Source organism: Buteo buteo, chromosome 22 (genome assembly GCF_964188355.1).
Source record: "Buteo buteo chromosome 22, bButBut1.hap1.1, whole genome shotgun sequence".
Taxonomy (NCBI): Eukaryota; Metazoa; Chordata; class Aves; order Accipitriformes; family Accipitridae; genus Buteo; species Buteo buteo.
In genome coordinates, this window is record NC_134192.1 from 8,430,094 (window position 1) to 8,454,240 (window position 24,147).

Genomic DNA, 24,147 nt, shown 5'->3' on the forward strand with positions numbered 1-24,147 from the left:
GAAAGGCAAGAAGGCTGTGTTAAATTGTCAGCGCAACCTGGATTGTAGTCTTTAGCCTTGGGAGAACTGTGTCGCTTTTCAACACAATGATTTTAAATTATTTTAAATGGGCTCTGTCCTTTTCCTGCTGACAACCTGCCCTGAGCTTTGGGAGCAGAAGAGGAAGGGCATTTTGCTTGAGTGAGTTTGGTGGTGGAAGCCCAGGCAGACGGGGTGAGAGATCCCAATTTCTTTCTCATGTGAGTTGGCCAATTTGGAGTCTGTTTGACCCAGAGTCCTGGTCCTGCTTCTGTTTTAAGATGTTAAAAGATAGGTGCTGCCTTTTCAGCTGTCTGACACGCTATGGTGTTGGAGGCATTGCTAAATCACCAACGTGTCTCTTCTCATGAGTATCTGTCGAAATTCAAGCATTGTGCAAATGCTCCGGAGCTGGCGTTTGTGAAGCATAGTGCTGCTCCAGCAAAATGGGGGGACTCTGGAAAAACCCTTCCTTCTGAAAACGATGGGAAGACATTTGTCATTAGGTTAGCTGCCAGCCATCACAGAGATCTCGCGTGCCTGCTTAAATGAACGGCAAATCTGCCCTCGGCTGCCAAAAGGGCAAAAGTTTCACTTCACGGTTGGCAGTCATTGTGGTGGCAGCTTGTGGCTGTCTGCTTCTGCTGTGCAGTGTATCGGGTATCCCCTAATAGTGGCTGCATAGCAGGAAATGGGCTTTGTGATTAATGAACACTGGCATAAGTAATTGGTGGGTACAAAAGTAAAGTAAAATAAGCAATGTTATTCCCTGGCTCTCTTCCAGCATCAGAGGCGAGAGCAGGAGCTACGAAGGCAGCAGGAGTGTGAGCAGAGGTGGCCAGAGGCTAAAGCTGTTCAGAGGAAAGAGGAGAGATGTAAAGAAGACAAAAGGGCTGTGGAAGATGAACGATTCATAGCAGATGGACAGAGGAAATCAGAAAAGAAGCAGGTATGAAAAGAGTGTTTACTAACAGCAATTCACAGCTCCCTGTTTCTGTAGCTGATGTCTTTCTCAGTTCCCTGAGGGTGTTCCCATTCTCTGAGTCACAGACCAGAGAGAGACTTTTTAAATGCATTTACTGCCTCTTGGTCTCAGATTCAGCCTTCTTTCCAGTTAACTTACTTGTTACTGAGTCATCCTCCTTATCTACAGCAATGACACTGCCTCTCCCACTTCTGTCCCTGCTGTTTCTCCATGCTGAAATGGTCTTCAGTCACTTCAATCTGATGTAAAATATCTTTACCCTGAAAGCTTCCAGCATCAGCTCAACCTAAGCTTAAGTCTCCAGTCTCCGGTTTCTGTTCGGGTTGTAACCAGGACCGTTTCTTTTTCACAAATAAAAATGGAGCAGAGGTTAATTTTAATGCTGAAGTCTCCTTGTCAAGTCTGGCACGTTGGCCACAATGTTTTTCTAATGTTTCAGCAGCAAACTGATTTGTAATCAAACAGAAGCATGGAGTGTTTGATTAAAGCCATCTGGTTTTAGGAAAAGTAAAAAGAAAAAACACAATTTTCTGACGTGCTGTCTCAAAAGCCAAGGGAAACAAGGGAAGAGATTCTTTTGACTCCCCTTGTCTCATAAGCACAGAGTGTTTGGGGTCACTTTATGCTTCCTATTGCTTGGGGTTGTGCCTCTTCTGTCAGCCCTGCTGGAATTGTGCTCGCTTTGTTCTGTGAAAAGCCAGTATTTCCAGCAGTCAGCTTGGTTGTCCTCCAAGGCATCAGTCTCTCTGAGGTTGATCACTCTTTGCTTTCAGAAGGTGGAAGATGTGCAGCACAACAGGAAGGTGCATCGAACTCTCCCCAAAGATCAGACACAGCTGCTGTCTCTCCAGCATGACCACAAGCAGAAGAAAAAAGAGCCTTCCAAGAGTTCAAATTCAGCAGTGCATCCTCCATCAAGCAGCACAAGCAAAGAGGTACTGTCTCGGCCAATGTAGCATTTTGGTGCTTTGCAGTTTATGATGCTGTGATAATGCTGAAGCAGAGAACAGACTGATCTTTAAATCTAAATCTGGAGCTTGACCTGTGTCTTACTACACGCTTATGCTGCAGTAAAGCCTTTAGTTTCCATTAATGTAGAGGGTAAGGGAAAGGAAAGGTTGCTCTGTCACTTCTACTCGAGTTCAGAGAAGGGTCTGACTGGGGAACAGGGAAACAAGGTCCTTCTGGTCAACCAAGTGTCATTCCTTTGTCTTCCAAAGAAGAATGAATTAAGGTAATATTATCTGAGGTTTAACAGATGTCTTTGCTTGATGTTAGGGTTCACAAAATTGACCCAGGCACAGAATGGCATCATGTCTCCCAAGCACAGATTTGTGTCCCCCATGTCAGGCTGTGATACCTTTTATTGTTCTGTGTCTCCCAGGATTTTAGGCAGATAAGATTTGATGGATTGGGGGTAGCCACATATAGTCCTTGATTAAGAGTTGTAATCCATTTCACTCTTTTGCTAACTCTGAGAGTATTTCTGCCCACCAACTTGTTCTGCTGACTGGTACCATACTGTGAAAAGCTATGGGTCTCATCATTCCTAGCACACTTATTTTTCTTTTTGGTGTAACCCTGATTTTTGAGCCCAGTTCTACAGCTGGTGCCTTTTGTTGTGTTACTAAAGTCTGGGCCAATGTCACAAATCTCAGCAGCTCACAGGTGCCTCCTCAGGTGGCTGTGTCTAAGTAGAATAGTGGATGTGATGCATTCATGGCAAAGCATCCTCCCAAAATACCCAAGCAAAGGCATGAGGAGAGCTCATGCACATGTATGTAGGAAGAATGCAGAGTGCTGCTTCTTAACATCTTGCTGCAGTCTTTAAGTGCCCTCTTTGTCACCTCTGTGTGTGTGTGTGCATGTGTGTGTGCACGCTGCAACTGGTTCCCTTAACTGAATTTTTCTATATTGATAAACAGTTAAATCAAACTGCTAGTATTATTGAAATGCTGAATTTTTATAACTGAATAGAGTCTGTAAACAGCTAAGCAACAATATGAAATCAGGAAAACAAAAGATATTAAGCTCCTTCTTAGAGTAGCAGTTTATGAAAACAAGAGAATAATTCTGTTTGAAGTACAACTTAACTGTCAAAAACCCAAATGGCCTAGCTCCAAGGGCTTTATTGCGTTGACTGATAAAACACATCATTACTGAAATTTGAATGAACTCCTCTTGAAAGTATTTGTCTGATGGTGAAGGGCTGGGTCTTATTCCAGCTGGTGAACAAATTGGGTGTGGACAGTGAAGTAAGCTGCTTTTCGTAAATACAGAATATCAAAGTCAATAGAAATGCTTTGCCTTTGCTAGGCTGTTGGTGGGTAGGGAGAAAATGCAAGTCCCTTGAGTTAATTTAACTTTCTTTTCTGCTTTGTTGTAGTTAGAAGTCAAAAGAACTGCAAAAAGTCAGCTTAGATGCTCATCTCTGGTTTTGGCATGTGTTTTGTAAATGAACCCGTTGTAGCAGAATGAACGGTATTATGAAATTTAGTGTGCAGTCACTGTTAACTTTTAATTTAGTGGTGAAATAAAATATCACTAGTTGCAGATAAAGTGCTGCCTGCCTTTTAGGTTCACAGCACAAGGCTCTTGTCGTTATGGCTACCATAATGTACTCTAGTTTTAAGGACAAATTATTTTACAATATTACTTAGTTAATCTCAGAACTTCTTGGGAGTCACATATCCTTCCACTGAAATCATAATTATTGGAACAGGGTTGTGTTTTTTGATGAAGTTTGAGACTTCATAATTATGTCAGCAGTCATAATTGTTCACAACAATTTAAAAACACGTTAAAGTTTTGACTTTTTAACAGTGATAACTCAGCGCATTTGTTCTTGTTGATATTGATCTTTCCCAGTTTATTAGCCAAAGAGATGCTAGTTTCTCTGTGAGGAGAGGTCTACATGGCAATAGCAATAGCCTACTCAAGAACGAGTTTGGTTGCATACTTTTTAGGGCTCAGTGGCATTTGCAGGACCAATTGTTGATATACAAAAACTCTCCAGAATTATTGTTGCGTTGAGGCATTAAAAGCAACCAACCAACCCTAAAGCCTTCCAAAGCCTCAAGCTTAATGTTCGGGGCCACAGAACCCTTTCTTGGGCGTTCCTTGTCTTTGCCATTGCATCCGTCCTGCCGTAGGCAGGTCAGGGTGGATTTCCCCTGGTGTGTGCGGATGGGAGCTCACTCCATGCTCTGTCGGGTCCCTCTGGCACCGGAGCTAATGAGCTGAGAGGTCAGGACTCCTCGTCAGGCTTGACGCTGCACTAGTTCAGTGCCTGGTTAGGGGCTGGCGTCAGTTCTGGGAGCCCAAAGTGTTGGCTGCACGAGGTTGCATCTGGATCGTAATATATTGCATGCAAGCACCCTTTGTGCACAGAGGTGGTAGGTATATTATCATATCTAGTTTTTACATTTTCTTTCTTGCTTCTGGTAAAATTTGCCTTTCGTTATTAGGAGTTGCAAGTAATGAAAATCTGGCCTCAAGAGAAGTATAACGATCGAGTTCACTGGGGCTAGAATTTCATGGTATTTGGCTGTGGTTGCTTGTTTTAATAAATTTTTTTGTGGGGGTTTTTTTTTGGTGTTCTTTTTTTCCCCAGTCGAGATGTGTGAGACTAAGTGGAATAATTTTCCATCTCCTCAGCAGTTTCCTAGGCTGTGTTAAGAATATGCTTACCTTTCTGACACAGGCACAGACATCCAGATATAGTGAGAGATACCATTAAGAACGCCCACCCAGGCACACATAACTGGGTGTTTTTATGGCATTAATGTCTAGTTCACTGTATAGAGCTGTTTCCAGGGTGCTGAATTGGAGGATATGCTAAAGATTTACACTAGACTATGGGAATTAGTCACGTTGAATGAAACTGGAAAGAGTAGTGTGGTCAAAACCATAGGATGAAGAGTTTTGTAATGACCAATGCCCTTGGGAAATTAAAAGGACCTTTGTTCCTTCTAGATCACGTTCCTCAGTCTTTTCCATAGTGCAAGTAACATACCAAAAGATAGACTGTTAGAAGTGTTTTCAAGTAGAAAGCAACATGCAGTAATGTCAGTGTTGTAGAAGGGGGTAATAAATGCACAGCAAAACAGGCTGCTTGTTGTCAAAGATAAGTAAATGCAGACAGATGATTCCTCCCAGCTAAAATCCCAGCCTGCAGCAAATGGGGTGGCCTAGAATACAGCAGATGGCAACTCAGGCCCTATTCCTTGCTGCAGTTTAGAAACTTGATGGAAAAGGAAGGGTTGCAACTGGAGAGGCAATAACGGTTCCTGTTGAGCCAGGGCTGACCTCTCCCCGATGGGGAGGTCCGTCAGAGTCGGTGCACGCTGTGCTGCTCTTGGAGCAGATCCAGGCTGCAAAGCCTGAGGCTCAGCGTGCAACATGCTGCTGCTTTTCTCCTTCTCAGGCCGAGGACCGAAAAAAGAAAAGTGACAGCATCCAGCCTTCCCTCCAGTGGCCAGCGGTGCTGGGGCACGAAGCCATGCCACACGCCAGGATGGGATCTGGCAGCAGTTCCAGCCCTTGCACCCCTGCGCCACAGAGAGCCGTGTTAGTACAGGTACGGTACCGCTGCCCCAGATGGGGAGGAGAGAGCGTGGATGGTTCCGAAGCAGAACAGCACATTGGAAACCTGATTCCCTTTGCTCCTGGCACAAACGACCGAGGCCCGTGCAAAGCGGCTCAGAGGTTTTTAGTGCCAACACGTGCTGCTAAGTTCTACGTAGAATTATACTTAGGCACTGCAGATCGAGGTTAGATAACAGTTATTTTTATATAGTTGATGCCTCATTGCTGATTCCGTAATATTACTCTTAGACGTTTCAGAGAGAGCCTGAGTGACTGCACTGTTGCAGTCCCTGGATGATGTATTATTTATATGGCGCCATAAATATATGTGGCACTTTACAAAACAAGTCCAAAGCCAGAATTTTTATCCCTGAAGACCATATAAACAAGCAAGATAGTTTGTGATCTTATGAAATAATCTAGAAGTATATGGAGATGCAATAAAGACCAATGCAGAGTCAGATTTTGCCTGTGAATAGAGCCCAGAAGGTCTGTGACTTGGAAAAATGTCAGTATTAGAGGTAGAAGTGGTACTTAAACAGTTAGCTATACAGTGAAAGCACTCTGATAAAGTTCTGCATTGGTATCTTCCTCTCAAAACATTTTAGCTCCTGCTATTTCTGCCAGTTCTGGGAAAGGTGATTCAGGGTTCTCACAGTGTGCCCAGAAACTCAGCTGCCTTTCAACATCCTAGTCTTTCACAGTGTATGAAGTAGCAGCTTAGACTGCAGTTACTTTTACTTTTTTCTCCAGTCTTTTGTGAAGGGACTGTAAGCGTGTGTGAGCAAAAGAAAAACAAGACAGCAAGTAGAAATGGAATAAACTACTGTAAGTGTAAGGACAGCTCATTTAAGCTGGAAATCTCCACTTGCTTTGAAAACATGCAGTGGCAGGAATAATCTTACTGCCTTTACAGTTCCCCACAGCACTTCATTTGTACGTTCACTCATCCCCTCAATGAGGATATAGAGTCATACCACTTGTTTTATTCGCGGCAGCTGTCAGTTTGTGCTGGACTCCTGGATGGATGGGTGGATGTACAGCTTCTGATCCGTCTCTCCAGTTGCTTCTGTGGGATTTAGCTAGTGGCACCCACAGCGGGGTGGGATTCCGATCAGGCTCAGGTGTTGTTTGTGTGCTACTGTGGCATCTTGTGGCCTCTTTTCCTTGTGCATTGGATCTTGGAGTCAAAGGGGGAAGATCAGACAGCAGAGGAGGATGGGTTATTAGTTTCAGCTCAGCTGCTTTCAGAGCATGTCATGCTGCCTCACCACTGAGCCCTAGCAGCAGGGTGGGCACATGTACTTTGTTGAGGCTACTTGCGGTTATGGATTATTGCTATGAGATTTGGTTGTATTATCCCAAGCTTTTCTTAAGCTCATCGCTGGCCCCTGAAATCTTGCTTGGCGTGAGCTTCTGGTGAACATCCTGCATGAAAGACTGTAGAATCACAGAATAGTTTGGGTTGGAAGGGACCTTTAAAGGTCATTTAGTCCAACCCCCCTGCAACGAGCAAGGACATCTTCAACTACATCAGGTTGCTCAGAGCCCCGTCCAACCTGACCTTGAATGTTTCCAGGGATGGGGCATCTACCACCTCTCTGGGCAACCTGTACCAGCATTTCACCACCCTCACCATAAAAAATTTCTTCCTTATATCTAGTCTGAATCTACCCTCCTTTAGTTTAAAGCCATCACTCCTTGTCCTATCGCTACAGGCCCTATTAAAAAGTTTGTCCTCATCTTTCTTATAAGCGCCCTTTATGTACTGAAAGGCTGCAGTAAGGTCTCCCTGGAGCCTTCTCTTCTCCAGGCTGAACAACCCCAACTCTCTCAGTCTATCCTCATCGGAGAGGTGCTCCAGCCCCCTGATCATCTTCGTGGCCCTCCTCTGGACCTGCTCGAGCAGGTCCACGTCTTTCTCATGCTGGGGGCCCCAGAGCTGAACGCAGTACTCCAGGTGGGGTCTCACGAGAGCAGCGCAGAGGGACGGAATCACCTCCCTCGACCTGCTGGCCACACTTCTTCTGATGCAGCCCAGGGTACAGTTGGCTTTCTGGGCTGTGAGCACACATTGCCGGCTCACGTCCAGGTTTCCATTCACCAGCACCCCCAAGTCCTTCTCCGCAGGGCTGCTCTCAATCCCTTCATCCCCCAGCCTGTATTGATACTGGGGGTTGTGCCAACCCCAGTGCAGGACCTTGCACCTGGCCTTGTTGAACTTCATCAGGTTCATTTGGGCCCACCTCTCAAGGCTGTCCAGGTCCCTCTGGATGGCATCCTGTCCCTCAGGTGTGTCAGCTGCACCGCTCAGCTTGGTGTCATCTGCAAACTTGCTGAGGGTGCACTCAATCCCACTATGTCACTGATGAAGATACTAAACAGTACTGGTCCCGATATGGGACCCCCAAGGGACACCACTCGTCACTGATCTCCATCTGGACATTGACCCATTGACCACTACTCTCTGGATGCACCCATCCAGCCAATTCCTCATCCACTGAACAGTCCATCCATCAAATCTATGTCTCTCCAATTTAGAGAGAAGGATATCGTGGGGGATGATGTCAAACGGCTTACAGAAGTCCAGACAGATGACATCTATAGCTCTATCCTTGTCCACTGATGTAGTCACTCCATCCTAGAAGGCCAGTAGGTTGGTCAGGCAGGACTTGCCCTTGGTGAAGCCATGCTGGCTGTCCTGAATCATCTCCCTGTCCTCCATGTGCCTTACCATAGCTTCTAGGAGGATCTCTTCCATGGTCTTCCCAGGCACAGAGGTGAGGCTGACAGGTGGGTAGTTCCCAGGGTCCTCCTTTCTACCCCTTTTAAAAATGGGTGCAATGTTTCCAGTCACCAGGGACTTCACCTGACTGCCGTGACTTTTCAAATATCGTGGAGAATGGCTTGGCAACTTCATCAGCCAATTCCCTGAGGACTCTGGGATGCATCTCATCAGGTCCCATAGGCTTCTGTATGTTCAGGTTCCTCAGGTGATCTCAAACCTGATCTTCTCTTACAGTGGGAGGGACTTTTCTCCCCCAGTCCCTGTCTTGTGGTCCATCTACTTGAGAGGTGTGGGAAGGGAGGTTGCCCATGAAGACTGAGGCAACAAAGCTGCCGAGTACCTCAGCCTTCTCCTTGTCCATTGTTACCAGTTTGCCACTCTCATTCCTCAGGGTGGGTACGCTTTCTTTGACCTTTCTTTTCTGTCTGACATACCTGTAGAAGCCTTTCTTATTATTCTTTGCGTTCCTTGCCAAGTTCAGCTCCAGCCGTGCCTTGGCCTTCCTGATGCCATCCCTACACAACCAGGCAGCGTCCCTATACTCCTCCCAGGATACCTGTCCCTGCTTCCACTCCCTGTACGTTTCCTTCTTGTCCTTTAGTTTGACCAGCAGGTCTCAACTCATCCATGCCTGTCTCTTGCCTTCCTTTCCTGATTTCTTACAGCTGCGGACCGAGAGCTCTTGCACTCTGTGGAAGGTCTCCTTAAAGATCTGCCAGCTCTGTTCTGCTCCCTTGTCCCTGAGGGCAGTTTCCCAGGGGTTCCCATGGACTAACTCCTTCAACAACTGGAAGTTTGCTTTCCTAAAATTCAGGGTCCTGACTTTACTCTCCCCATATCACTCAGGACTGCAAACTCCACCTGTACATCATCACCGCAGCCCAGGCTGCTTCCGATCTTGACGTCACCAGTTAGCTCACTTGCCTTGGTGACCATCAGGTCCAGTATCGCATCCCCTCTGGTAGGGCTGTCTATTACCTGGCTTAACAAGTTATCCTCGATGCACTCCAGGAGACTCCTGGATTGCCTACGGCTCGCCGTGCTGCTTTTCCAGCAGATGTTGGGGTGGTTGAAGTCCAGCAGCACGATATGGACAGTGCTTTGAAAAGCAAGATGTGGAAGTGCCTTAAAAATCACGCCCTCGTTACAGCTCCGTATACTGGCCATGTCAAGCTCAGGATGTCCTAAGTCAGCATTCCTCAGAGCATCATTCTCATGTTCTGCCTTTTTCTCAGGGTGTGCTTCACAAAGCACGCCACAGCTCTTCCTTCCCCAAGAGCCACGGTCCTCGCGGATCAGACTCCCTGGCTCAGCTCTCCCCATCCTTCTGCTTCTGTTTGTGCCCTGGAGCGAGTCTGTGGGAGGCAGATAATAGCTGGCTGTTAGCATCTTTAAGTCAAAGGCTTCTTGTGCCTTTCCTGTTCAGGCTGCTGTTTGGCTATGATGGAAAAATCACCATTAGAGATCTGTTGGGAGAGGAAAGGCCCCGTTTCACCTGATAGCTTTTATCTGGGAAAATATCTGTTTATCTTCTCGCAGCCTTTTTTCCAGGGCCTGTTTGTCATTTCCTATTGTAACCGGGCTGAGTTGATGGCCTGGCTTGTAGCATCAAATCTCTGGAGAGCTGTTGCAAGGTCTACAAGAAGGGCATTTGTATCTTAGCCTTGGACAGAGGCTGGCAGCTTCCTTGAGGCGAATATTTCAGCCCTGCGATAGAAGTGGGAGACTCTGTAGTTTATTGCAGGGCATTTGGGGTTCTGCAGGAGCACAGTGGCTGTACAGAGGATGGTGCTGCCCTGTTAAAATGCCGCCCCTGGGGTGAAAGGAGCTACGTTCTAGGCTGGCTGCGTCACCTCGGACAAGTCGCTTCGTTCCTTTGCACCCTGTCAGTGCTTCCCTGGTTGGTGGTACTTCTTCCAGCTGCCGAGGGGAGTGGTGAGGAGCGAAGCAGTATTTACCAACCTCTTTCACGTTCCTTGATGGAAACTACACTCTAAAAATTGTGTGCAGTTTAAGGTGATGGTGTTACTTAAGGGTAATAGCAGCAAGCGATACACAGTTGTTACCGTGTGATTTCACTCCCTGCTGGTAGCTGCCCTGTTGCCCACTCCCAAGTCAGTGCTCTAGCTGGTAGAAAACATGTGGACTCTGTACTCTTACCTGCTGTGTTAGCCTGGAGACCAGATGAACTTCAATGGGTAATTTATTAACCCTCTGAAGGGTTGCGTTTCCTTTTGCTGGTTGGTAGCAGCTGTTGATGCTAGTAGGGGCATGTTTGGATATGCCGCCTGCATTAACTGTATGAAGTGTTAAGGCAATATGAGTGATGGGCAAGTTAGTCACCTGGAGATTAAAAGATTCACAGCAATATGCTTGTGACGTTTGCAACGTGGGTGCTTTGTTGATTTAAAATAAAAGTGAACTGCAGAGTTAAAATGCAAGCTGAATTCATCACAGATGTCTGTGCTAAAGAACTTCCAGCCAGGTTTGTCAGAGAGGGATCGTCTGTCATCACTGCTCTGCTCAGACAAAAGTGACTTCTTTTTTAAGTGATAGTATTGTGTGAAATTTTGTGGCACATCCTGGTTGCCCAGATCTCTCTCACTGGAAATCTTAACATAGCCCCTGAGATGCAGGGAGCATGATTTCTCAGTGTCTTGTATCCTATCTGTCTGGTAATGGAAATGTGAGATATTACCAGATATAGCCTGTACCGTTTTTACCTGTTTTGTGTTTGCTGCAGCGCAGTAGCAGGTCTGGCTCTGGTTTTGTTGGTGTGGGATGAGCGGTTCTGGGCTACCAGCAGAATTTCACAGAGATTTCTTGAACAAAGTCACAGAGTCTGATTTTCTGCCCAGCGTCTCCTGCCGCCTGAGTAGTGGAGGAATTTAGCTCACATCTGAAATGAACTCCATTTTTTAATTGGCTCTGTGGTTTTACTGTAGGATTTGCTAGCTAGATCTCCTCTATTGTCTGGAGTAATGTGGCTGAAACAGAACAAGAAAGCTAACAATATTAGAAGAAATAGCTGTGCATTAGGTCATGGATTGACCAAGTATCCCAGAGCAGATCTGCTTAGAATTTTAAGGAAATCCTTTTCCTTATGCTGTTTTATAATAACAGTTGCACTTATCTAGCCCTTGTGTGTAGATTCAGTTCAAATTAGTAACTTAGGCATCCTCCCAAAATCAGTGCAGCCTGTCTTTTTAAGACTTCTTGCTCCTAAATCTTTTTAAACTAACTCTAGTAATCAGTTTTTTGTACTGTATCACCTTATGTTATAATTTCAGGGACCAAAGGGTTGTTTTCCTTAGCTCTGTTTGGTGTGCCTTTATGGTTTGAAGACACGTAGTAGGTAGTGCTTTGTCTGCCGGTGCCTTCTGTGCATGAGAGGAGCTGCTGTTCTTTCAGTATTACTTATAATAAAAACAATTTAAGGCTCAAGTCTCAGTAGTTTAGAATCATTGTTAGGTTTTTTAAATCCCCCCCCATACAAATTATTTTATCTGTAAAACTTCAGGGGAATATCAAACACTATGATTTCGGGGGTTATCTGAGACATTTTTGGCTTGCTGTGGAATTGCAAGGTCTTGTAGGTCCTACAGAAATCATCCCAAAAGCAGGTGTCACTTCTTGGCTTTATATGGAGTTGGTGTACTGGTCTCTCTCTGCCTGAAAAATGTATGTGGGTACCATCTGCAGAGTTTGGATTCACCCAGTCACTTAAATCATGATTCAGCAAAGCTCATCCATGCTTTTAAGTACAGTTTACTGGTAGTCTGCAGGGCTTAAAAGCTGGAATTTAGGAAGAAATGTAAGTACCTTGTTGAAAAAGCGGCAAGGAAAAAGCAAAATATTCCTATATTCTGATAATAATACACTTGCTATAAAGCCTATTTCTATATCCGTGATGAATCATTTCAGGGGAGCACTTTGCTGTTGAGATAATTCTGGTTAACTAAAAACTATTATTAGTGACAATCATGTTGGACAAAAAAGTAATTTTGACAAAATGAAAGGACATGGATCATGAGATGTTATAACTGCTGAAAAAGCTATTTTCTGTGAAGGGAGTCAACAGAACATATTGTCCCAAAAAGTCAGAAAAAGCACCTCAATATTTAACTAGGTGAACTTCTCAGGACTGTTTTTTGACCGTTGACGTTGTCATGCTGGTCTGCGAGGTTGTGATGGGATGTTTGAATGGATGTTTGTCATCTTTAACTAGTTTTACAATTACTAACTGTCAATATTTAAGTGATTTTGAACATTGTTCCTGTGAAATAATTAATCTTGCAGAGTTATAGGGAGTTCATAATCATCTTATATTATTGAAAAGCTGTGCACAGTTCTCAGTTACTGTATTTTACTTTTAAGACTGGGGAACTGGAGAATTTTACGGCCTTGGGCTGATAAACCAATAGAATATGCCTCTGAGTCATTCCTTGGGGAAACTGAACTGCAGCTGCCTCTGCTCTGAATTACAGTAACTCAGTTGGGCACAAGAGTTTGAACTTTGACTCGGACAAAAACCGGTAGACCTGCAGGTGGTGGGGATGCTGGTCTTGCCAGGCGTTTGAGAAAGAGGTGCCACTCGCCAGCCCGTCGCATTCCTGCGAGGTGCAGGTGTCTCTGGAGAGCCCCGGTCTCACTTTACGTGGGAGATCTGACGGGATAAAGCACAAAGTGGTATAGCTTCAGGCATTTCTCTAATACTTTTTTCTATTTCTGTAGCATTAAATTTGTTCTAGCATAGCAATCCCTCAAGACGGGCCCAGCTCAGTCGGCGTTTCTGTGTGTTCTGTCTTGGTCTTCTGTCCAAGAGGATTTCTCATTTCAGGGAGGATCATTCAGTTGACGTTTTTAGCTCTTTGCCTTTCTTTCCCTTTGGAAGATGCCACTGTAATAGGTCATTAGCGTGTAGATTTTAAAGGACCTTTCCTTCTTTTCTCTTTTTTATTTTTTTTTCTTCTTTTAAATACAGAAAGAATCAGAGGACCAGATTTTGACTATTTTAGCTTGAGTGTTGCACTGCTTACTTGTGGTTCCCTTGGAATGAAGATTTTGTAAGGAAGTGGTTTGATTTCTTCCCTGCCCCCCCCCCCCCACTGTGATTAGAGCATTTGCTATCCTAATGCTCTAATTTCATACCTTTGAAGGTATCTCTTAAACACAGGTGGTCGCAATGGGAGCACCTGAACGTGACTACCCACGAGGTGTAGTCTGAGCATAGTTTCTTATTTCTTTCTTACTGAATTCTCAGGTTTTGATTTTTTTCAAGTATTTGAAAAATCTGTTGCAGAGGAGGGCCACCAGGGCACCTTCATAGCCAATGGAGAGTTGAAGGCGCTTCCAGCTGGCAGTCTGTTTCCATTGACTCTGGGTTGATGGTGGGCTTGCAAAGACTAGTTTGGAAGTCAACATCTACCTTAGGGGAGGTGGGTTCCCCAAGTGATTACACTTACCTAAATTCTGAACTGGAAGCATTGGTCAGGTTTGAATGAAATATACGTACTCCACAGTATTTTTTGCATCATTCAGTTAACTAGTTTGCCGTGTGTTGCCAATGACCTATTAGCTTCTCCATAAATTTAAGAAGGGGAGATAGATGTACAGCATAGATGTTTTTACTGTATCTTTTTATTGTACCCTTCACCTTGAAATATTTGTGCCTAACATGCTAACATGCTGGAAGTGAATAACTTACTTCACAGTGAACAAGGTGAGTAGGGCTGTATCCACAAAATACTCCTTGTACGTTTACTAAAAATTTGATCTCACAAACAGAGCCAATGATATCTGTTGAGATTGGGACCTGTTACCTAGGCAGGGAAGTACAATTCAACATGTATTTCATTTGTTTCAAGTGTGAAAATTTCCGGGCTAGTAAGGATGTGTACCACAGCAGTTCACTGTCGGATATGGTGACGACACCACTCAGCCCTGTGCAGGACGATGTATTCTGGAGCATGAGTCAAAATGAAGAACAACCCCCAAAGGTATGTGAAACTCGGGGTGTTTGGCACTGTCGGTGGTTAGTAGCACTCTACTTGGTTCCCCTGCACTGTGTAGTATCCATCCTCTGGACTTGATGAAACTCAGTGAAAATCTCATTGCTTGTACATTAACTGGGTCTCAGTAATCTAGAATGAAGATACAAATTTATAAGCAGGTCAGTGTTCTGAGTTTATATATATAGTATCTGTAGGATCTGTGAGTGCAGATATGCTTCTTTTGTTAGACCAAGTATTTGTAGCTGCCCTTTCTGTGAAAAATCTGGCTTGCTGCAGAAAAGCTCATTAGTTTGTGTAATTCAGGTGATGGTTTATTTCTCTTTTTAACAGAATTTCTAAGAACAAGTATGAGAATGTTTGTGCATGGATGTGTATGTGCATGTGTTCATTTTATTACTTTGCAGCTGAGGGGGGGGGGGGGGTGTCTGTGTGTCTTTTCCCCCAGCCCTGTGGTAGCAACATAAGGTAATCCACCACCTAAGGAAAGCCGCGTTAAGTGACTGCAGATGCATTTCCCTGTCTGCTTTAAATATTGACCAAGAATAATGCTGACTCTAAGGAAAGGTGTAAACCACTTGCAGTCTGTGCCCTGATAGATTGCACAGGCCTGGAGCAAATTGTAAGCACCTGCTGCTGACTTGCAGCTTCCAGTGTTGATGTCATGGAAGATCTCCCCACAGGTCCCACTGAAGCATCATTCATTTATGTTGGTTAGTCTTATTTTTGCATTAGTACTGGGTAAGCATTAGGTTTATTAACTAAGTCTAAAATACCAGTAGCAACCTTAAAACGTTTGATTAAATCCTTAAGGTTCCAGAAAGGACAACCTCTAAATTTTACATCAGGGATCAGCCTGGCCATCAGAGATGCCTTTCAAGGTAAGCTCTTAAGTGTTTTATGCTTATACTAATGCTGATTTATTGTCTATAGGAAAACTAAAGCCAATTTATTAAAAACAAAGCCATAACCTCAGTAACACCGAAATGGACATGGGTTCATACCTCATTTAATAGCAGTTACAATTATTTTGTCTTTTGAGTCAGTTTGTCCACAAAAATAACTAAACAAACTTCCTGATCTTAAACCTGAAGGAAGTGTCTAAGCCAGCTTCCTTTTTAATGATTGACATAACTGATTTAAAGAGAAACAAGCCTCCTGTAGATCTCATTTTCATGCAAGCTAGTTCTGTCTTCTGCTGGAAAGCAGTATTTTTAAAATTCAAGGGCTGGTCCATCTGTAATAATTCCTGCCATGAGTTGTTTCATTTGGTTCAGCCTGTTTGGCATGCCCAAGTGGGTTGCCCGCAGTTGTGCGTCCATTTCCCAGTTAGCGGGCAGCGTGTTGTGCGGTCGTTTAACTTCTTGTGATTTGGTGATGCTTTACTTTTCCCTTCGCATTAGAGTAAGCGGCTGCTGAAGGTGCAGGTTACTTGAGATCCTAGCCTGTCGACACTGATGGCAGGTGGGAGCGGCGCTGCTCGGGGCTGCCTGGATGCTCTTGCAGATGCTCCCCATCAGCACAGGCACCGCTGGTTTCAAAGGGGAGTTAAGTGCCCAGATACTTTGGGGAGTGGGGGTCTGGCCCCAGCTCCTTGTATAGGCACTTACAATTATAGCTTGTGAAGCTTGTGCCTGTAGCTTTATTCCGCCTGGTAGTAGCTTGAACAGGCTGTCTGTAGATGTATCTTAACTATTTTGGCAGTCTGCCTTTAAGGCTAGTGTACCTTTTTAATATCCCAGGAGAAAAGACCAAGGATGCAGAGAGCTCAGCGGTAAAGGGTAGCCCCCACTGGATGTCTAATCAGGGAACATAATGCTGTGAGAAACTAGGATTGGAGGGATTTGAAAGGAAAGTAGATTTAGCTGACATAACAAAATAATGTGCAGCATTTCTGATGAGCCAGAGTCAGAAACATCATCTGAAATAACTTTCAAGTGAAGTCAAGCCCTAAATGCTCTCTACTTAGGAGCTATAGGAGGCAAAGCAGAAAAGAAACATGTAAGTAAACCACAGTGTTACAAGTGAGTGGCTTCTGAGCCTGGGTTTCTGGGGGAGCCGCTGTTTTTCTTCACAGGCTTGGCAGCTAGTTTTACTGTCCGATGCATTCGTTTTCCCACTGATAAGTGGGTGATGATGTATATTCTAAGAGGGTACTGGAGCAGGTTTCATTATTTGTAAAAGCCATGAGATTTTGGAATCAGGAGTGACACAAACGTGAAGCGGCCAAGGGAGAAGTACATGTAGTAGGATATTTTGTAATGACTTGGGAATCTCTGTAATCTCCCAGAATGACTGCCCAGGGGAAACTGTCCCCTCCATCTTCTGCTCTCACTACTGGGTGGCCCTGCTTGGAGCAGCAAGGAATATAAAACTTTTGTTTGTCAAGAGTATTATATCATACAGTAACAGCAGGGAACTCGATTCAGTGGCCTAGGAGGTCTGTTCCAGTCTGTGTTCCTGCATGCAAGATAGTCTGATCTGCTTTTTGTCTTTTTGTTTAGTAGCACTCATCAGTCATCCCCCGGGGGACACGCTCTGAAGCTAAACAGCAGCAGCAGCACTCCTGGCAATACGCAGTGGGAGATGGGATCTCATCAGAGCAGCCGGTCAACCTCAGGTGATTCCTAAGTCAAAGATTCGTCAGTCAAAATGTGCAAAATACCTATCACATGGAACAGGCTTCTGCAGGGTGTCAAGTGCTGCATTGCAAAGGGGATATTTTTTTAACAATGTCTTCTGGTGATAGGCTTTTGAAAGCTCTCTCGATTTTATGGTTCCATGTTCCTCAAATATAAACACTTCCTCTTTTGAGTCAAAAAGTAACTGTGAACATATTTCTGTATAGAAAATTTGAGTTGCCTCAATTAAGAATTGAAAAAAAATCAGTTCTGTTGCACTTACTGACACCACTGAAACTCAGCAGAGCCAACATTACAGACATACAGACGTAATTCAAAACTAGTATTCACCCATTGGCATTTTCTGCATAACCGTATGCTGCTTTTTTGCATTGCCCACTGATATGATGATACAGATGAGCAGTTGCTGTACACTAATATTTCTGCACTCTAATAATGTACTAGCTGAAGGAAGCGTAAGGCTCTCTGTACAACATCTTATGAAACATTCCTCCGATATTCTTTTTTTTGCTGAAAGATAGTGGAACTGCAATAAAAAAAAGGCAAAAGAAGTTAAAAGGTAGAGGTAGCCTCATCCAATTTAAGCAAAGTGCAACTTTGTAAGCTATCTTGGTATCACTGGTAGCGATGTAGGAATGCAGTGGGCTTGCTCGTGGTTGTGCAGCCTTTTTGCAGTACAGACTGGTTCCCAAGACATGACCTGAGATTCTGGCAGATGGGGGCATGGAGCAGAAGTGGACAGCCTTGTTCTTCTATTGTTATTCCTAAAGGTGTTTTCTGTGGGTCAACTGTAGGGCAATTTCTTGTATTGCTCCTTGCAAAGCAGTGGTGTGTTATAACGTTTTGCATCCAGGTTGACTACTAAAGATGGGGGACGTGGGGAATCACGCCCAATCTGAAGCAGGGTGGATACTAAAAAAGTTCCGAAACCACACCAGTGAGCTGCTGAGGTCATTTATTTTTAAACTGAGGCTTACATTGTTAATTTGCAAGCCCTTGATTAATGAAGAACAAATTGCTTATTTATTACACTTATACAATCAAGCCGGTTTTGCTTTCACTAACTACACAGAATAGGAAGCTTTGCTTCAAGAGAAAAAACCCAAAGCACGCTTTAAACTGCTTGGCTTTTGTTTCTTTTTGCTCTTATGTCATTTTATGTTTGAATAACAGCATAGAGATGAACAATATCCAACAGCCCAGCTCAACTTAGCAATGCCTGCATGATGTGTAACTCCTGTGCTATTTTGGCATGGGGAAATGAAAACCTCACCAGCAATGGAAAGAATAGAAAACCTCCCTTGTGGTTTAAACTGTCTCCTTGGGTTCTTAAGTGTCATTAAATTACAGCTAGTTCTGGCATATGGTGTTCCAGAAAGAGTTTGTTGCTTTCCCAAACCCACAGGGATAATGAATTGGGCAGGAAAGGGCTATAAATACTTTAAAGCTAATAATTCTGCTGAGTTGCTTAGGTACTCATTGACCAATAAGGAATTCTGAATTTTAAAAGCTTTGCAAAATGCGTGAATACATGAGGCCATTGTGATAAATTACCAAATACAAATCCTAATTTGTGTGAGCTTGAATTCTCCCCCCTTCACTTGCAAGGAGTCCTGTTGGTAGCAGTGGGATAGTCATGGGAGAAATTGCTGAACGAGGTAGACGTTGAACTGGCTAGTGTGTCCCAGTGGCAGGGTGAGGGCACGTCTGCTTTCCCTCCCTTCACTTGTACCAGGAATTGCGTGCAGAAGACGGCACCTCTCCAAGGCTGCTTTTGCTCTTCGCAGGTAGCTTTGCGGGCAGCGGGGGCACTGAAAGGGAAGATACGCTCAATTACTTGTAAGCATCCCTCCTCACGTGGCATCAGCGCGTGCAGATGGACTCCAGCTCCTCTAGCCTCGTTTGCTTGGGTGTTCGATAGCTGGGCAAGCGTGGTGGCAAGTGCAGGTCCCGTGCCACCTGGGAGGGAAGCACGGTGCTGCAGCGTCCTTGCTCCCCGTACCTGACCTTGGGCAGAGCGTCCCGAGGTGCCACCTGGCGCTGAGTTGGCCCGCGGCGTTGGAAACCAAGTGGTCTCTGCAGAAATGAGGGCTGTTATTACCTACTTCCCCACGGCGCAGAGTGGAAGTGGGAGCTGGGAAGTGACATTTCATGGGCCCTGAGGGAAGCAGGGACTGGAAGATGGTTCTCCCTCTGGTGCGGGGGGAAGTGGTGAACCCTCTTCTGCTTTTAGCTTGACCCCATGCTCACGAGTGGAGCTTAGTGCAGCTGTTTGCCCTCAGCCCAGTGGGGTTTGGAGAACCAGATTCTTCAGACTGGTTTTGTGCAACAGTATTACAAAGGCCAAATCTTTGCAGCATGTCTGTTTGCTCATAAAAATGTGCAGGGGGGGCCCGGGGTCCTGTACCCATCTCCCTGACCCCCCTGTCTTTAGTCACAGGCATGTAGCTGGGTGACACCTTTAGTGCTGGAATAGGACCAGCAGTTGCTGATATGATGAGCTGTCTCCCCTCAAGAACAGGATCAGAGGAAGGGATTAGCATGCCCTTGCCCTTTTCCCTTGCAAGCTGCCTTCCAGTCCATGGAACTGTTGCTGGTGTGCAGTGGGAGTATGTTGCCGAGGTTTTGGTCTGCTTGTCTTACTCTTGCAGCATTAAACTGCGCCAGTGTCAATTTATATACATAATATTGTGGCATCCAAAACCACTGGGAAACAAGGAAAAAAGATTTCCCTTTGCAACAAAGAGAAAAAAGACCAGCAGAGGCTGGTGTGTGCTTTGGGTGGTAACTGTATGTGCTTGTCATACTGGTCCCCTCTCTGTCTTACCGGTCCCCTCTCTCACACTGCTGCAAATGCATTTCAAAAAAGAAACTTTTTTTTTTTTTTCCCTCTCTTCAGGGAATCCCGGACTGGCCCAGGCAGAGAACGCTTTGTCCCAGAACCACTTGCAGCTGCATAAGAAGTCTGAAAAAGTTTCTCATCCAGGCCAGATTGCAGTAGGTTCTTCCACTCATATTTTTTATTTTTTCATAGTTTTCATTGAGGGAATGTCTATGCAGATAGCTTCTCTCTTGGTGCTTGAATTTGCTAGCTAGTGAGACCACCTGAGAGGTTGTATGGGGCTGGCTCAGGTTACTGCTGCATTAACGTGTCTCGTGAGCTTTCTGTCCAGGTCTGACTTGTGTCCAGCTCAGGTCATGGGCAGAGAGTTCAGTTTTCCTGAACCCATCTGATCATAGATCTTTAGAAAGGAAGGGTATGTCTTCCGTATTTCACAAAGTCATTGATGGGTTGTCATACAACCCAGAAGTCAAGACCGTGCCGGTGGCTTGTGCAAATATCCAGTGTGTAACTGCCTGGAATATGCGCTACCAGACTGTGACACACTCAAGACTGTCCTGGCTCTTGGCTTACCGACGTGCCGCGGATGGGAAGGATGATTGCTACTTCTCTGTCTTATTTACTGAGGCATTTCTTTTCTTTGGTGGTGTTTGGGGTAGGGGGGTGCCTGTCCGACAACTGGAGCTCACGGTGCCTTGTGCAAGAGCTCATATGTGGGCTGCGTGGCATTTTAAAAGTTTGCGGGATGCTTGGCATTTTAAAACTTCTCAGACAAGCCCGTGTGGCTCCAGGGGATGGAGAGCGGGGCAGCAGGGGACAACTGGAGCTTACCGGGGTCCCCAACCCCTCCTGCCTTGTCAGGGACCGGAGTTTTGAAGACGACTCTGTGTTTAGGCCATTGCCAATAGTGTGGGAGGCCTGTAGGTGAGTTCCCGTAGGACCGGGGTGTCTAACCGCTCCGTGGGTGCGAGCCGTGGCTGTGCTGGTATTGCCGTGCCAGCCCAAAGGTGCTTCGTACCAGGTCTGCGCGGGCACAGCCGGCGCTCAGGCTTGGCCCCGCGAGCCTCGGGGTAGTCCAGGGCTAGAACGAAACTCACGCTGGTGTAACCCTTTAGTCCTGGTGCAGAGCACTGCTTTTCTTGTGCAAAAAAAAGGAAGTACGTCTATGTTCCTGCAAAGTGCGAAGATTGAATCGTCAATGTCTGAGATTCAGAATAACATACTAACTAAAGTTAGTCACCTTTCAACTTTTAGGAAAATCAGGTGTTTTGGCTTAGGTCACTTTCCTGTGTGAAATACCCACTTGTGATGGACCAACAAGAGCATCCGCTTCCTAATAAAGCTTTTTTGGTGTGGAAGTGACAATAACTATATTTGCTGGGAGAGTAGAATACTGCACATGCTGTTTAGCGATGGCTTCTTCCATGAGAAAACAAATCAACTGAGTTTTCTTTACTCAGAGTCCAGGCTCCTTTGCCAAGGGGAAGGATGGTGCCAACTCATTCTTAAAAGCAGCAGACTATTCCTCATCAAGTGATGAAGTCAGCAGCAGCGATGAAGATGACATGAACCACACAAGGTTGGCTTGATTTTATTTTTTTATTATTATTATTACTATTTTCTTCCTTTTTCTTTCTCACTTCTAAATATCTGGAAAAAGTTGGCATATGTAAATACTACCTCCCCTCTGAAGTTACTATCAGTCATTTATGCCAGTTGTAATTAAGCAGTTTAATCACACTGTAATGAACTCCCGGGGGTAAATGTTTGCTTCATCAGATGTATGCAGTGTAATAAGCTTTGATGACTTGCTGCCCTGGGACAATGAGGAAATGTCTCGTTTTAACTGAATATCAATAGGTAGTGCTTTTATAGAGATTACTTCACATTGATCTATGTTTAAATGGAATTTTTGAAAGAAAAAAGGAGAGGGAAAGAAAACTGTATGCCTTCATGCTAAATACAGGTTACAGTGAAAAAAGCAAGGCAAACATGACCCTTGTGTTCAGATAGTCTCTTCGCTCCGGGAGAAATAATTACCGCTGAAAAGTTGATTCCTTCACCAGGGCTGTTTATAATGAGCAGATAGCGTAAGCAGGATTTAGTTTTGTAAAATTTGCTGTATTTTTAAGATTGTTATTTTGCACAATTGCTGTGCAGATGATGCTGCGGCTTGTACCAAGCTGATCTCACCTGAACTGTTTCTAGCTTTCCAGTTTCTCTTGTTGATTTTGTGACTGACATCTTGTGGTGTTTACCTGTCATGCAAAATGTGTATTCTGCTGAGAAATAATGGTGCGTGAATAGTTTGCTAGTCCAAGTGAAAGAGAGTCGAGGGATCAGTTGGCCAGCCCTGCTGTTTGGAAGAGCAAACAGAATTTACTTTTTTAGTATTGATGAATGAAACTTCTAATTTTCTTGCAAAGAGACTTCAGTATAATTCAAGTTCTAGGATTTACTTTGAAGTGCATCACAGGGCCACAGAGCTCTCGGGGATGGGGTTCTTGCTCTTCTGACATAATTGCACATGCAGTTTTGTCAGTCTTCAGGAAGAGATGCACAGATTCGTAGCACTGTTGGCAAGCTACTGTGTTGGCCTGGTACCAGTCCTTTCCCCTCTGCTGCTCTGAGGAAGGTAGAGTTTTTGTGCCTGCATATGCTCCTGATTTGCATTTCTGAAGTTCATTTTCCAAGCTGAGGGATGAGGAGGGAGAATGTTAAAAATCTTGTAGCTTATTCAGTGCACCTGAAAGAGCTGTCTTTTTACTGTAATGCCTTTATTTTCTTACTGCTCCTCTTCCAAACCACCTTATTCTGATCTGTAAAAAGTTTTATTCACTCTAGGTCATAGAATTCATCCTAGACCTCAGAAAGACTCTACATAAAAATATGGATTTACCCTGTAGCAATGACTTTGCTGTGTAAGTGTTAGATTGCTGTGATCCTTGCATGCTGTAATGATTTGAAGGAGTGGTATCACTGCCTTTGGAAGTCTGCATGTATGATTTGCATCTCCTCTGTGTGTGAGATCCACCAGTCCTCTAGAGAATTGGAATTAGCAGGATGATCCCTGTCAGGTTTGCCGTCCTGTGCACACAGCCACCGCAAGAACTCCTGTAAAATCAAAAGTGTAATCTTGTCTATTAACAAAGTCCCTTCACCTTGGCCGAACGTCACTTATATTAAAAGATAGATATTTTGGGAAATACGTCCTGGTTACTACCAAGTGAATAGCAAAAAGGGTAGTGATGGAAGTAAAAGCAGCAGCCAGCTTTGAAACTTTGCATATTCTGGAGAAAGTGAAGGGTTTTGTTTTTCTTGCTATCTAAAGCATGTGAATGCAGGCTCTGAAGCCCCTTGCATCCTGTACGAGTGTTTCTGTGTGGGCTTTGGCTGAGACACCCTGGGACAAGTTTTAGTTGGCTATTGAAAACAATCTGTGGGGTTTTTTTGTTCTTGCCCGGGCTGTAGAACAGCTTTTGATGTCCACACTCCAGCTTTCCTTGAGGTGCCCAGCGGGACTAGACTTGGGACATGCACACATGCAAGAGAAAGAGCTTCGTATTTTCTTGGACGAATCCTGTTAACCACCCTGAGAAGGCTCATTTCTGAGAAAGCCAGGACTAAGGGCAGCTGTCTTTCACCAGTAAAACAACTTTTGGTCTTGTTTTTCTTGTCAGTGAGATGAGCCAGAATTCCTCCTCACATACACCAGGGTTTTTTTTTTAAGGAAAGGATGTCAATGTATGTGATCCAGCATCTTACCTGCTTGTGTAATGTATCTATTCCATTGATACTAATTTCTTAACTCTACTGAGAGTGCTTCCTCCTCTGACGTCTGCAGCGTTCATAATCCCCCCTAAATCACTTGATTTTCCTGGGACTCATTTTGTATAGTTCAGTTTCCCCTCTCTGCAGTTTGTATGCTGTTCCCTACCAAAATTTGGACAAGGTCAGTGCAGTTATGTGCTTGGCTAGGATTTACTTTCTCCCCTAAGAAGTGGGAGGTTGACATCATTTAAGAGCAGCTGCTGCTTACTTTCCTGATAAGAACAGGTCCTTGCACTCACCATTGATCCTACTCCATATCTTGCCATTCCTTCTAAGTTTAGTATGCAAATATTTACCCATCCCATAGAAGGGGGGGGAATGACCCAAAACCAAAAAAAAACCTCAACAAAAAAAGGCCACAAAAACTTCTGCTCCTTGACAACCATCTTAAGTCGGTAGCTCTCTCACCAAACCTCCTTTGTTATCGCATTGGGCAACATTTA

The 24,147-nt window shown here is 44.6% G+C and overlaps 1 protein-coding gene across 3 annotated transcripts in view; it reads left to right on the forward strand.

Annotated features, from left to right (window-relative positions):
* NRK (Nik related kinase) overlaps nucleotides 1–24,147 on the forward strand; it is a 109,648-nt gene that overhangs the window by 56,504 nt on the left and 28,997 nt on the right. Inside the window, exons 13-20 of one of the 3 annotated variants that reach the window (XM_075054523.1) lie at nucleotides 803–967; nucleotides 1,777–1,938; nucleotides 5,430–5,582; nucleotides 14,246–14,377; nucleotides 15,203–15,270; nucleotides 16,894–17,009; nucleotides 19,931–20,028; nucleotides 21,334–21,452. In XM_075054523.1, the coding sequence (XP_074910624.1) occupies nucleotides 803–967; nucleotides 1,777–1,938; nucleotides 5,430–5,582; nucleotides 14,246–14,377; nucleotides 15,203–15,270; nucleotides 16,894–17,009; nucleotides 19,931–20,028; nucleotides 21,334–21,452 (1,013 nt within the window). The remainder of the gene's footprint in view (nucleotides 1–802; nucleotides 968–1,776; nucleotides 1,939–5,429; nucleotides 5,583–14,245; nucleotides 14,378–15,202; nucleotides 15,271–16,893; nucleotides 17,010–19,930; nucleotides 20,029–21,333; nucleotides 21,453–24,147) is intronic. The other 2 variants (XM_075054524.1, XM_075054525.1) reach the window with 2 other exon arrangements.